At 40.3% G+C, this 16147-nt stretch overlaps 1 protein-coding gene across 2 annotated transcripts in view; it reads right to left on the bottom strand.

Annotated features, from left to right (window-relative positions):
* Positions 1–12432, bottom strand: part of LOC135768869 (protein shisa-6-like) — a 97994-nt gene extending 85562 nt beyond the window's left edge. For both annotated transcript variants that reach the window (XM_065278222.1, XM_065278223.1), the window contains exons 1-2: positions 12322–12432; positions 11023–11806 (exon numbers count right to left, since the gene is read on the bottom strand). In XM_065278222.1, the coding sequence (XP_065134294.1) occupies positions 11023–11567 (545 nt within the window). In that variant the 5' untranslated portion in view covers positions 11568–11806; positions 12322–12432. The remainder of the gene's footprint in view (positions 1–11022; positions 11807–12321) is intronic.
* Between the last annotated feature and the right edge of the window lie 3715 nt (positions 12433–16147).

The raw sequence follows: 16147 nt of genomic DNA, 5'->3' as shown, positions 1-16147 counted from the left end.
TTAGACAATCTCCAATAAGGGCCCCGTTTAAGGGCCAGACTGTTGTATCTTCTGTTTTCCTATGTGTGGAGGTGCTTGGCTCTGGTACAATTTCTAACGCGCACACACACACGAGTTTAATTGCGCTTTGTGTTATAATGATCAGTCGAAGTTTGGCCTCTCAGGTTTTCGAAGCTCAGGCCTTTGGCTACAGCAACAAACAAAAGCCATTAATCAATGTGTCGTCTGCAGTATGGTGGTGTAGAAACACATCCACCCATACAAGCCTAATGGGATTCAAATTCTATTAATGTTTCTGCTCTTTGGCCCCGAGGACACGATCTCAGAATTAAGACCCAACCGCTTCATGGATTTTTCATAGTGGCAATATGAGATTCTGGAGAGATTGCATGGCCATTAAAATTATGAATCTTCCACAGTAATGCTGCTTTCTGTAATGGGGAGCGTGTGGGGGGTTATACAGGACTTCATCAGTCAGATTTTACTGCAGAAGAAACATGGATTAACATGGTAAATTGAATTCAGGTAAACCGGGATACTTTTACAGTCATCTCAATGTCATAACCCAGTTTACCTGAATTCACCCTACCTTTCTTAGGGGAAATGTGTGTAAGCATGATTTGTAATTAATTAATGCAAAAAATGGTTTTCATACTGCTCTTCCGGGGGCGCAAATTCAAAATATGTGTTCAGAGTAGAGCCCTGCACGGGCCAAAAACTCCAGCCCTAACCAGGCCCTGGCCCATAGTGTTCAAGCCCTACCCGAACCCGACACATGATGCACATAGGATCTCTCAACACGCCAAAAATATTTTGAAATTACGATTACACAAACATGGCGGGCTACATACATGTTGTGTGACAAACCTCGCATTGCGCGCCTTCGAAAAAAGAAGTCACCGGCCGCCACTGCTTAGCTTACTTAATTTTTCTTGTTTTCCAGTACAAACACCTAATAATTAAATTGGGGGGGTTAATGCTATTTCATGCATCCTGACTTTTTAACACAGTTTCAGAGCTGTAATCCTCATGCTAAACAAATGGAAAGTGTCAAAAAAGCAGTTGAGCGTGTGACGCAGTATTTCTGGGCCAAACTCACTTCTCCTCTTTCTTAGAAGTGTTGGAAAGTTTTTTTCGAACTTGGGTACCCGTTACGTATCAGTGACCCCATATTCCTTTTATGGGCACTTCCCCTGGAAAAGCACACCCATGTGTCAATCAGAGTGAGAGCGAGAACAACGAGGACTCTCATTAGCATTAGCAAGTACTGTAGAAGTCACAGGCATCACTTCACGCAACAGCTTTGTTTTATATCAAGACTCAACAATGTGTGTTTGTTTAACTCTGGATTTCATTGAAATAGGGAAGACCCAACCGAGTCATGAGTCGCAGGCGGTAAGTAAAACTGCATTAAATATCTGTTTTGTTCGCAATTGATGCATAAGTGCATATCATGTAAATGACATAAGCATCATACTGTAAGTTATCCAGAGATAGTGGGATAATGTTTTGTGTGTGTGTTGCCTGCTGTGAATTGCTCCTAGTGCTGGACACCTCTGGATTTTGTGTTTTTCCGGAAACAATCGCTAGCGCTGATCTGTCTTTTATAAATCTGATCAAACTAATGACTCTTTGGAGATATTGAGAATGTAATACTGCTCTATAAGTACTTAAAATTAACATGAGATGAGCAAAAAACAGTGTGTGTTGTGTGAGCTTACACTGTAAAAAAATTCTGTAGAAATTGCAGCTGGGTTGCCGGTAATTTACCGTAGTTTTAAATTTATGTTTTTAACTGGCAAAATTTTGTTCAAAGTTAAATGAACATTAAACATTTACAAGTCTTTGTCTTTATAGAGTAAAACTAAAAAAACAGCATCAAGCAAAACATTCTGGGAAACAAAATCTGAAGCAAAAAACAGAAAAAGGTTGATGATGACTTCTGGTTCCCAGAATGCTTTGCGTGAGGCTGTTATTGCATAGTTTTATTCTGTAAAGACAAATACTTGAAAATATTTAAAATTGACTGAACTTTGAACAAATTCTTGCCAGTAAATTACATAAATGTAAATCTACGGTAAATTACCGGCAACCCAGCTGCAATAACATTGTAATTTCTACAGATTTTTTTTTACAGTGTAAATTTAAGAAGCAAAATGACCAGATTTACTAAACAGGGCAAATGAGTGTAACTGTGCGTTCACACCAGCCGCGGTTGAGGCGGCAAAACGCGCTATTCGCGGGTAGTTAGACACTTTAGCATTTTGAGTGTACTTGCTTCATTCGCGCGTGAAAGCTGCGCATAAAATTCTAGTCATTCGAGACATTCACGCAGAATTTCATGTCATGGGAGGGACTTCTGCGACTCTGCTCGCTCCCTGTAATCATGTCACTATTAAAGCAAGCTCCTGATTGGTTGATGGGGCGTGAATATCCAACAAAAACTTGTGCGTTTCTCGCGGCAATGCTCAATTCAAGCAAAATGCGCCATACACGCATTCCGCGCCATTCGCACAGCGCCATCCATGTGTTCCTCGCAGGATGCCTATTCGCGTTTTTGCATTGACTAAACATGTAAATCACTCACACTTGCCATCTCTTCGGCGTCTTGGGTGAATGCCACATAAGAAATGCATTTTCAGAGCGCCGATGGGGGTGGAAATTTCTGCGGTAATGTACTGACAAGGTGCAGGTTACAGAACACAGATGCAACATCTCATTTCCACAATAACCAGTGCAACTTCAGACAGATTTTATTTTGACCATTACATATTTTTTTCAAAAGACATCTATTAGGTGTCCAAACACAGCACAGTTGTCTAGGCAAACTTTGGGTTGTCAGAAAAATTTTAATAGACATCTAATTGTAGCTCAAAAATAAACCAGTAATCACTGTTGACTTACTTGTTGGAATATCAAAAAAGCAACATTTTAAGTTTATTGAAAGTTTGTGCTAATTTGTGCGTATCTCATAAATCACTACGGTAGTTTTTTAACATCAAAAGGGCATTTGCACTGACGCAAGCTGTAAATCTGGCCCTTTATGTCATTTAGCTTCTCAAGCAAATGTTTCTTGATTTCAAGATTTTGTAGATGTTTGCACTAAAAACAAGCCAAATAAAAATCACTGTTTGTAGTGTACTCTAATCTAAATGCCCATTATGACCACATGAAGACCAAAGCGGTCAGCATTCATTTTTTACGGCCCACTATCTGAAACCAGCGTGTGACATTGCGTCTGGTTCCACCTCAGCCTGAGGCCATCTCTCCTCACAGGAGGAGCCTGAAATGGCGTCTTAACTGTGTCAATGTCAGCACATTCGCTCGGCCTCGCGGTCTACATCTTGCTATGCATGAGAGAGACAGAAAAGAAAGAAAGAGGTGGAGAGAGAGAGAGAAAGATAAAGTGACTTTGGTAGGATGTATAATTAGTCTTCCCTTCCAGGAGAAGAGGCCTTTTATAACAGAAGTTCTCCTCACGTGGGGGCGACCTGGTTTCAGTGCTCCAGTTGCCTGTGAGGTTCTCTGCGCTTTCTTCTGTCACACCACAGGACTGGGACACCTTCAGGCCCTTAAAGCCCGGACACATTAAACTACTTGACTGGACTCTTGGAGTTTTCAAACCTCATATTTATCTCATTTGTTGTTTTTTCAGTGCATGTACTGTAAAAGTTTGTTAAACTTTGTCAATAGCCATTAAGTGACAGAGAAATGCAAAAGCATGACTGATTAAGGCACTCCAATACAATTTCATGGCAATTCCTATGGATTTAACAAGGTGGCTAATTCCTATGCAACTTTGTACAGCCAACTCAAACTCATACGAATACACCAACTAGTAAAATACGCATGAATCAGGTTGGACACTCACAATGGAAGTAAAGCATAAAACACTTAAAATACAAACTGTCTAGCATTTCTATCTCATGTGAATCTCTTACTGACCGAATTAATACTTATATAATTATATATGTATAATTTTTTTTACTTAAACTTCATAATCAAGTAAAGTGCATTTTTATGCATATTTATGCAAATAAAATGTATATTTATTCAAATATGTCACTTTTAGAAACCGCTGCACTCAAGATGATTTGGGCATACACAGTATCGGGGTATTCGGTGCTCATCCTTCTATCACATGAAGCAATCTGTTTAGAGATATGGACGACAAATTGAAACAGTTCCAAAACAAATCCAGGCCGGAACCGCACTGGATCTGTGCCGAAGTCAGCAGCTCTGGTGCAGATCCGGCCCGGAGTAGGCTGCTGTATGGGTTTCACCATCATGTACAATATGTAGTGTTGATGGATATGTGGTCATATTACTACATAACACAATGCAATTCATCACTGCAATACATACAAGGAATCTTTCATAAATGTTTGTGACACGTTCAATATTAAAAGATAAGTAACAAAGGGAATTCAATGGTCTGGTGTTAATATATTCAAGATTATGCAAATCCTAATTAAGGTCTAAGTGTTTGTCTGTTTGCAAATACATACACATCAAAACATCATTGTGATGTAAATACATCCTCACCAAACACCCTAAAGCCTCCAACGACACATAAACACAGTTTCCAAACAAATGAGAGACGATTAACCTCGTTAAATATCACCTAAAATGGGTTTTAAAACATATGGCTGCTTTAGTAACCCATCATCAGTGAAGTACTTAACTCACTTCAATATAGAGTTTAAATGAACTGAGATTTAACCTTCATTCAGTGCAACAAATTCACTTTTTGGTGTATCTGTAAATAGAAAATAGAAAATCTATTTTGGCAGGCGCTTTAACCCATGGTGACTTACACGTCTTCAAAGTTTTTGCCGCACTTACGATTTTTCCCCCTGCTATTGACTAGGACTGTAACGATTAATCGTGCAAATGTGCGTTTTCTCAATTAATGAATTTTATTGAATTACGGTGAAATCCCGGCACATCCGAACGCCAGGGGGCGCTCTCATGCAGAAACTCCCTTTGTGCCACAGAAGAAGTAGCATTACAATATTAATATCGCTGTTCTTCAAGTTGTTTCAGGTATTTTCATGATAATAAAGAATATTTTTAATGATTTTTATTTAACGAGTGTTGCTGTTTTAAATGCATGTTATAAACAACTCCGACTTATAATGATTTTAGATTGATAAGGACTTCCTACTGACCAAATGTCGTAGTACACGCACAAGCTTTGCATGAAACAAAGAATCGCAGCCTTGCGATTCAGAATCGATTTCAGACAGGCATTTTTAATGGGACACGCAATTTAATCGTTACATTCCTACTACTGACGAGTTATCTCATCAATTAATAAAAAACATTTCCCTGCCAATGAGGAGTTTTTATGCTAGTATCTTCTAGATGGTGCTCTTACCCAATTTATAAAAAACTGCAGCAAAACGAATTAGTTTTAACTACGTGTATGTTTTGATGATTGTTCTGAATCTAATCTGTAACAAAATTAATTTACAATAATGCAATTATTTCAGCTTTTCGCTCAAAATTTTATATTTTTGAAGGAACCTAAGCATATTTAAGATGTAATTAAAATAGAACAAATCATAGGATTAAATGTTTTTTCCTGTTTTGTTTGTTTGTTTGAAAGCAGAGGGTCTGTTCTTTGATTTGATATATTTGTATGTTTATATATTTATAGAAGAAACTTTTCCTCGAAGGCATTTTGTGAATTGTTGTGAAAATCCAAAAAAATGCTTCTGGGCAACTTAAAAGAAAGCTGGAGGGGAATGAGTTAAATACTGATATACACAAGAACACTAACGGTACATTCACATGGGACAGAAGCATTAATGCTTGACAGAAGGCTTGTCTGAAGCGTGGCCAAAAAGCCAATCACAGTGGCCGCTACACATGCTCCGGTATTCAAAATACGTAATTGGCTGGCTTTGCCTAGGTTATTTGCATAAGGTGATCTGTTTGACGCACGCGTTTCCGCTTAAAAAGTTGAGAAATGTTAACTTCTGCCGCGAGCAACAGCAGTGACGTGGCGCAGATGGATCCACAATTCAGTTCGGCAAGCTTGACGTCACCCATTAAAAGTGAATGGGAAGTGTTAACGCTTACGCCTCGTGTAAACGTAGCGCTAATGTGTGTTCACATTGCCACCCGCGAGAGCGTCAAAGTGGCCGGAAGTCATTCAATTTGGCGAGCGGCAAGCTCTGGCGAGTGGCAAGCACTGGCGAGCGGCAAGCTCTGGAGAGCGGCAAGCTCTGGCGAGTGGCAAGCTCTGGCAAGCGGCATCATGAACTGTGTTGAAATCAGTTCAACTTTATGGTAATGAGCTATGATGCAGTTAGGCAGCAACCAATCGAAAGGCGGAAATGTTTGGCGGCAACCAATCGGAAGGCGGAAACCTCCGCTTGAGAGGATTCCAGAGAATGCATTCAAGCATCAGAGCGTCCACTACACTTTTTCTTTAGCGTTGTTGGCAGGGCAGCCAGAGCGTTTTTTTACGCTCTTGCTGGTGGCTGTATGAATGCACAGTAATACTGAGCACAATACTGTGCTCCTGTATAGCTTAGGGGTAGAGCACTGCGTTAGCAGCGCAAAACATCATGGTTTAAACCCAGTGAATCATACTGATATAAAATGCATACTTTGTGATGCACTTTAAGTATAAAAGCATCTGCCAAATGCGTAAATGTTAATGCAACCTACTGAGATGAATATCGGCAAAAGTATATGAAAAATATTGAGCTGTAGAGTTATAAGATTGTTTAATCATTTATTTACACAGTGTTTGTGCACTGAAATCTGACAGAGTGATCAGTCTGGCTCATCTCTTACGTCAGCGAGTGTTCAGATTGCATCGGACCGTGTACCTGAAGAGTCGGATCAATATGCACTGCTCAGAACACCCGCGGAGGCTTACAGATCTCTCTCTCTTTCTCTCTCACAGAAGGTCACCAGTGAATCTGCATTAAACCTCTCTTTCACCTCTCAGCTCCAGGAGACCTCAGATGATCCCGAAAGAAGCGCAGTGTTATTCATAAAATGGCTTTCAAATACTTTATGATGCAAGTTTAGTCATTAATCTGGTGTTCCACTCGAAGCGCTCATGCACGCCTGTCAGATTCAAATTATAAGCTGTCAATTGTCTGCATCACTGGCACAGCAGCTCCAGGCCATCCGATTGGCCAGAGGAAAAATTCTTTTGACCGGACACAAAAGGCATTTGTGTTTAAGTTTCCCCTGTGGCTCTTGCAGGAGCTGTGACTGTGCTCCAGGATCAGAATTGAATCATTTTATGATTTTATACAGCGAGGCTGTTGAATGCTTTATTCTGATTGGCTGAAAAATGTTGAGTGGTTATGCATTATTTTTCGATAAACGCACACCTGACCTGTCAAATGGCTTAAAATAAGTACCAGAGCAATGTCTGTGGAAAACGTGGTATAGGAGGAATAATTGACTCCGGTCTTTTGAATTATTTATAAATAATGCACACCCACAGTGTAACAGCTTCGCGTTGTGCCGCATTACCACCCAGGATGTGCATTTTTTCCAAATAATTCAAATTATTTCTTACTTCAAGCTGAAGAAGTTTATGCTGAGTGCATGGTAAGAGACACCAACTAAAATAACAACTGCTAAGGAAGATAAAGAGGAGTCAGCTTAGCCTTCCAGCACTGTTGCATTAGCCATCGCGGCCGTGGGGTTTTAACAGTTTTATTTCAGTTCAAACAAAAAATAAAAGTCATTTACTTATCTCTTAGGGCTTGTGTGTTTGATGTTAAATGGCCAATAAAGTTATCTAGAGAGCAGTGTGTCTGATACTGTATACTGTACTGTATGTCATACAATTTCATAATAGTGAATGATGATAAGCAACAGAGCATCTGTTAAATAACATAACATTTACTTGAAATTCACAAAAATAGACAGTGAAGTCATTCAAAGCTGTGAATGAAAAACATTGCAAGCCAAGCCGTTGGGTTAAATTAATCTAGAAAATGTTTAAATTTGATCCAACAATGGGTTAAAACAACCCAAGGGGCTGGGGTCGTCCCTTTTGACCCAACGCTTGGTTGCAAATATTGTATATTTTATTTGATTCCAATGTTTTAATTGTTTTAGTTTTAGTAAAGGATAACATAACCCTGCTATATAGCGCTTTTCAAAACACATTGCTTACAAAATACCACCATTACCCTTTACTGTCATTATATTTTTACTGTCAGAAAGAAAGGCACAAAAGCTGTCCCTGTGTATCCAAGATACATATCAGTACCTCAAAGATACATATCTAAATGGTTTTTAAAGGGTACCATCCCAGTTTTGGTCAGATCACTTTCTTTCCAGACTGATCGTTTCGGTTTAGGACTTTAAGTTGATGTCCTCTCAAACAGGCAGATGATTCCCCAGCTATTTCGGCAGGTGTCTGAGCACCATCAATATTTCAACAATGACAGACAGCACACTGAGACGCAGCAGGGGATTCTGGGTAGCTGAGAGATGGCGAGTCATCACACGGGGCGATCTGATCAGACAACATCACTGATGCTTGTCAACACACGATCCCGATCATGTCATTAGTGTGAGACGTTTAGTCTGTATTAAAAATCAAAGACGCTTCACAATCCAGCACTGTAATGGAGAGGGAACGCTTACTTTGATGAAGCTTTATGACCCAATTCAGTCAATAGTTTTGAGAGCATGGAACAAACAGAAAATTTGTCCAAAAAGTCAAAAGTATTTATGTGCATGGTTAAATTAAAATAAATGATCTTTTGCATAAATAAAATAAAGACTGATTTTTTTATGCAATTAATTTTTTTACATTAGAAATTTTTGTAATTGTCATTAGAATAATGCAAAAAGTGTTACTGGCACAGACTTTAATTTCTGTTTGCCAAATAATTTTTTATCATTTGATGTTAGGGTGCAACAAAAGATTCACCTGAAAAGTGCCAAAAGCTAGACATCGACACAAATATGTCTAAGACTTTAAAACAGTGACTGCATCTCATAATACTGTAAATCACAATTGAATAATTTTTCACCCAACACTTTAGTTGTTTTTTATCATTAGTGTTTGCTTAGACCTCAAATAAAGCTAATATGAAGTCAATCCACAAGCTACGTCTGACAAAAACTGCTCTGTAGTCTCTGTAATCGATTTATAATAAATCAGATTAAGAGGAGCACACGGAGTCATATCTCATCTCTCATTGGCTGACGTTGCATCTTTCATTCATCTTTTCCCAAACCAGTAGTAAAATATGCAGAAACCTAATACACATTTCAAGTCTATCCTCTTTAAACACACATCCAATTGTGGGTAAACAAAATATAGCCTATTTAACTGTATTTTGGTGCAAATTACAACCCTGTACACACATTTTTAATGATATTTTAAAATGTTAAAATAAATGCTCAGGAACATTCTGTACATTCACAGCTCATAGACTCAGGCGGCGTCTCTGAATTGCAGGACAGCTCATGAACAGCATGATGAGATATGACGGAGATAACATGACGCAAAACCTTCTGAGAAATGTGCTGCATTGATCTTTAATAAATATTAAACTTTACGCTGTGTTTGCTCCTGACACTGAAGGTGATTTGAACATGCAAATCACATTTTTAGGATGTCCAAATGTAAATTGTGAACATGTTGTAAAGCTATACAGAAATGTCTTCCTCCTTTCTGCTATAATCATGAGATATCATTTGCACATCGACCTTTTGAAACGGAAACATCGATTGGTCATCACAAATCCAATGAGCTTTATTGTAAGCTCCGATCAAATGCTTTAATGGACTGTCTGAGTTTGACTCATCTGAAAGAGCAACACTTTTAACACTTGTGCAGCTGCATATAGGAGCAGCCTCTCCTTACTGGCTGAAGGAGCTGTGATGTCAGAATGACATCACTGTTAACATGAGAAGAATCCATGGGACACAAATCGAGTCAATTAAGAACACAGAATCAACTTGGCTGTCACATTTCCACCAAGACCACTCTCTAAAATTTCTCCTTTCTTTGACATTGACAAACCGATGCGCTACAAATTTGTGACTTATTGACAAACAGCAGCTTGAAGACCCAGATCGGCTCCGCTGTGACAGATTTCAGCTGACCTCTATCTCAACATCACACTAATGAAATCCAGAATCAATCCCGCCTAGACGCAGATGAGTCCTAAATTTAATACAGTACGCAAATTACTATTAATAATCCATGTCAGCCCAGAAGCCAGCGTTTCATTTCTGATCAAGATCCTAGATTCAAGCTTTGATTTACAGTATAATGTATGCACTATATGTTTGTGTATTATATGTACAATAGCTGAATCTCACAAAACAGAGGATAATAATAATAGTTCACCCTAAGACAGTGTTCATTTCATTTATGCAAAATATTATATCACATTTTCTTCTTTAGAATTTGGGTAAAACTCTGAAATGTTGTTGAGATTCGACAGAGTCAGTCCTCCCTAACGTACAGTAAGTGTCGTATTGAAGGATACAATGATAATATCTTACAAAATAAATCTTGTGGATTTCAACCTACAATCTTTCGGTTATCAGAAACACTAACTTTTGCAACTTTAGCTCTGCAATTCTGGCTCACCAATGCATAGCAGATTGGTTATGAGGAGCACATACAATCTCCTCAGATGTGCTCATGGTTATTATTCAATATGACTGAATCAACGTGGCCACAAAAGTTATGCAAACAATGGTACGGTATTTTAAAAAGTCCTATTTAGGTAGAAATATGTATACAATTTGGGGCCAATATGTACCACAGAGGTTGCTTGGTAACAATATGAATATTTGAGGTACTACTATGTGTACTTTTAAAAATGTTGCCATCCCAGTGACAACTGTTTTACACTTTTAAAAGTTTAAGTTATAAACTGCATGTGATTTATTACAGTGTAGCCCTTCATTTGTCACCACCTTTACGCACCAGCAAATATCGATTGTGCTCCCTCTACTGATACATTAGCTTCCCAAAAAGTGTTTTTCCAAAGATCCTGTTTGGCTTACCTATGGACATTCATCTCTTGAGGCGGTCGGATGGCTTTATCATAAGCCACTTTGGCAGAAATTCCCAGTATGATGATGAGAGTGATGACCCCGCAGGTGATGTAGACGGTGGTGTTGGTCTGGTCCAGCGCGGGGTCGTACGTGTCCCCGGTGGGCGCAGGCGACGGCGGCTGCGTCTTGATCCAGTCGGGCGTGTTGTAGTTGGTGCAGACTCTCTGATCCAGTCGCTTGGCTTTGACGGGACAACAGAAGCGCAGAAAGCAACTCCCGCAGCAGTACCGGTGGTCCGTGTTGTTGCAGGCGAACTCTTTATCGTACTGACCGCTCACGTCGTAGTAGCCGAGACACATGTCGTGATCGCCGTTTATGGGCGCGAGGACTTGCGTGACCCGTCGCGGTGGAGCCGTCGGTGCCGCGGTGCTGTTGACCTCCTTCACTTTCGGGGGTCTCTTTGGAGCGGGTTTGCTCCTCTTTGCCGTGGATGCGCTCAGGACGCACAAGGGGTCCAGATAGACCAACAGAAGCAGCAGATGTCGGATCTCCATGACTTCAGCTAAGTGTTTCTCTTCTGCTTTTGTGATGTCTTCAGACCGACACCGAGCCGATCGCTGAGCGTCCACGTCCACGGGGCATCATTTCCAAAGTCCTCATCTCTTACGCTCTTATTCATTCCGCGCGATACCCATTTTACGCGTCGCGTTTTCACGAGTGGATGAAGTGAATTCAGTTGATTAGGTTCATAAGGTGTATGAGCTAACACTTCTCACTCACAGATGTGTGAAGTCTGAAAGAGGAAAGTCAGTAAAATTATCAAAAACTGTACAGAGAGAAACAGCGCCCACATTTCAGCACCACGGACAGCGCGCGGCCGCTTCCAATCAGTATCAAACGCGCGTCCTGGTGGATTAGCATACATTCAAAAAACACATTTAAAATTAATGATACAAAATAAAATAAAAACATTTGTTTGTCTGCGGGTCTACTGAGAAAACACGCCGCAAACAAGCAAAAAGTCGATGGCAATGGTAAAACACACTTAAATGAAGAACGCACAAATACGCACGAACCTGAACACTTACATCGTTTTATCCTGAAATGTTACTATATAAAAAGTTCTGTCCGTCTGTATTATCTGTTAACTATACACACAACTCTGACATCGAATAAGCTACTTACTGCGTAATTCATTGGATGTCTAAAAACATGTGAATTTTACCTTTTATACACATCGTAAATCGTAGTAAATCGTCCACATAGCATCGTCACACATGAACTAAAATGTTAATCTCGTAATGTTACCTCTCAAATTGCACATCCATCCACACAGAAGTCAAAAAGTGGAGTTAACTATGCAGAAATGAAGATCACAGTGCGCTCGACAACGGGACGCCCGTTACTGCGCTTCTGAACAGCACTGAGCAGAGGGACTGACCCCCCTCCCCCCCTCTCTCTCTCTCTCTCTCTCTCTCTCTCATTGAGCCGTTTTACTTTTACACATCACCAGTAAGCCAGGTAATTACAAACCCGTCTCGGGTTAACGCACGCATGCTCATACCTGCAGGCTTCACTACACAACCTAAAAGGTTCTCAACAACTGCATTAGTGTCACGGACAGACATTTACCACACAAACACCACACAAATCACAGGGGCTTTTGCAATGAATGGACCACACGTGCCTACAGCAAGGTCTACTAAGGTCACATCAACACTAGACCTGTCATCTTATATACACACACTGTAAAACACAGCACAGCTGAAGTGCAAACAATGCTTAATGTAACAGGATCCCGGGATATTTCCAGGTTAAATATGAGGGCAAGTTGCAGTGTAGCTCAATATTACATTTAGTATGGAGAGAGTGTAAATAACCAATGACCAACAATTGCATGGTTAAGAAAAATTCCCCAAGGGTGCCATAACCCTGTTCTTAAAATCTGATTGGTTGATAAGAATGTTGTTTCAATGTTGAGAAGCATTTCCTGAATGGTGATGTCACCAGTTTGGTCCATCATGAAACCTGAGTATGGCATGTTCAATATTCTTACCAGAACATTGGGTTCAGTTGAGATTTGATACCCTATACAGATATAACAGATTAATTCAGGATTATATAACTCTGACTCATCATTACTGGATATTTAAAAGTTAAACACTCCTATTTAATGTAAAATATACATATATGAATACATTAGCACCAAAATGATCAATTATAAAGTGTCTATACACAGTCCATTAAGCACAACTTTGTTTGCAGAAGCAGAAACCATTTTGTCCATTTCCACACTGTTAAATATTCCAACATTCATTTTTTATTCATTTAGCTCGGGATGGCATTTCTTTAAAGTGTACTTTAAAAATCACCTCACCGTAATGAAAAATGAAAACAAGCTTGTGTGATCTGCACACTGTGTTAAACAGAGTCTCAGTCCATCTTTGGGTTTGCAAATGAGCGCTGTCTTCCTGTCAATCACAGCTGTGCACGCGCACAGACAGACGGGGGGTTCGAGGACGGATCGGCCATTAGACTTTAACTGCTCGCGCCCGAGAAAAGCAACCTCAGCAGAAATCCCTGACAGGTGCCATCAGTACTGACACAGGCTGAGGAATTATGAGGCAGATATTCCCGCTCTCCGAAAACACATAATTAATCACAGAGGAATATTCAGCTGCGTGAGCCTACACAAGCTGTTTCCACACGGGACCACCTATAGCTGCGTACACACCGCTGGACCGAAACCTTCATTTCAATATTGATAACCATCCATGATTTGATTAATACATCCAAACATTTGTTTTTTAATGTTAAAGTTTATGAAACTTTGTTGGAGCAATTGTGCGGAGGTTGGCGCATCATTTACCAATGCTGTTCATCCTACACTACATCATTTCATATCTCGTGTCATGAAAAAAAATAAAACAGATAAATTGCCCTCAATAGTGTTTCAGACTTACTGTGGATTTTCTTCTTTACAGAGGCACTAAACAGCATAATAGAGGCGCTTCAAATAAAACATCAAGAAGTTAATTAAGCATCAAACTACGACTCTATCAGCGCTGAAAACAGATAAGACTCAGAATACAGAATTCAGAAGAGGCTTCGGATTGCACGCCATCCAGTTCACGCGCACCTATCTATAAAGGGGTCCGATGTGTACACCTGTTGCTTGATATCTTGTAAGAGCAACGAAGCAAATCCACCACAGGGTTCATATGAGATAAGGCGAGAGAGAATTAGCATGGCGTTATCATCATTCCCTCACCTATCCGTGTTGGGGTGAAGTGAATCAGTTTGAATTCAGCTACACAGAGGCTTCGGTTCCTTGACCACCATCTCCTGAAAAACACACAAGAGTTTAAACAAGGAAGAATGAGAGATAGACATTAGGTGTGTTTTCATTACCCTTCAAATTGCGCAAATTGAAAAAGCGAATTATAAATTCACTGAAATGGAAATACGCCATTATCGCATAAACTCCCATATTTCACAAAAGGTTTTTTACACTTGCATAAGGTGGTTTTTAAGGTAATTCGAAAAAATAATGTTTTTCACATTAACGGGTCACCTGATGTGCGTAAAAGTCACATGATCAATCTTTAAATATGACTAGACAGAGGTCCTGTCCCAAATGACGTACTTCGTGTGGATAACCCATAAATGTAATTGGCTGACTCTGCCTAGGTTATTTGCATAAGGTGATCTGATTGGCTGGCACACGCGTTGCCGCTTGAAAAGTTAAGAAATGTTCAACTTCTGCGCACGTGATTGTTGTCATCAGTTAGGCGACCAATCACAAAGAGCTGTCTAGTCACCAGAACTCCTTGCAGCCGCTCTGGAGAGGCTGTGCCGGCTGATATATATATATATATATATATATATATATATATATATATATATATATACAATAAGCGGTGGCAAATCGCTCGAAAATAGCGTTTGCCTCTGACGGGCCAAACGGCGGTTGGCCTGCGGGCCAGCCGTGGAATGAAGGCGGTAGACAGCCGGCTGCCGCCATTGGTGCGCCGTCAGACGTGTTTGCGATTACGAATTTATGCCGCTTCTACTGCCTCTAGAGCACCACCGGTGGTCCACCGACTCATTGCTGTCTGGGATCCTTGGATGCAATACCGGGAAAACTGCCATCTTTGAAACTGTCTTACTGTAGGATGTAGAACCAGCAATTAAAAGCCACGATCAGAGAAATCAACATGATAGTTTCACGATGGTGATCTTCCGTCTGGGACAGCCAAAAATCCTGCAGTATCCCGGGCTTAACACATTAATACTTAAAAAAATTTTTTATTTCATGTGGACTTAAAATCACAAAGAGCTGTCTAGTCACCAGAACTCCTTGCAGCCGCTCTGGAGAGGCTGTGCCGGCTGATATATATATATACAATAAGCTGTGGCAAATCGCTCGAAAATAGCGCTTGCCTCTGATGGGCCAAACGGTGGTTGGCCTGCGGGCCAGCCGTGGAATGAAGGCGGTAGACAGCCGGCTGCCGCCGCCGGTGCGCCGTCAGACGTGTTTGCAATTACGCCTTTATTCCGCTTCTACTGCCTCTAGAGCACCGCCGGTGGTCCGCCGACTCATTGCTGTCTGGGATCTTTGGATGCAATACCGGGAAAACGGCCATCTTTGAAACTGTGTTACTGTAGGATGTAGAACCAGCAATTAAAAGCCACGATCAGAGAAATCAACATGATAGTTTCACGATGGTGATCTTCCGTCTGGGACAGCCAAAATCCTGCAGTATCCCGGGCTTAACATATTAATACTTAAAGTTTTTTTTATTTCATGTGTGCCTTAAGTCCACAAGACAAAAGTGTGTTTAAATTCCTTACAGCGAGTACTGTATGAGGAATAATAATGATGATTGTATTAACAATCATCACTGATGTTCAATGTGTGCTGTCACAGAAGTGCAAGAATCTCCAGTCTGCTAAACCAAAGGAACATTCCAGTATGTTCTCAGTGTGAATCAATTAGCATTTCTGTCTAAATGTCATTGATCTGGACACCGAAGGAGACGGCTACTGGGACAGAGAGACCAAAACAGAGATCAAGGGAACAAAGCATTTCTGATTCAGCAAGAAAAGAGACTCACGGTGTGTAAATGTTAAG

The sequence above is a fragment of the Paramisgurnus dabryanus genome, chromosome 3 (assembly GCF_030506205.2).
Source record: "Paramisgurnus dabryanus chromosome 3, PD_genome_1.1, whole genome shotgun sequence".
Lineage (NCBI taxonomy): Eukaryota > Metazoa > Chordata > Actinopteri > Cypriniformes > Cobitidae > Paramisgurnus > Paramisgurnus dabryanus.
Note: the sequence above shows the minus strand (reverse complement) of the source record. Positions and strands in the feature narration are given on the sequence as shown.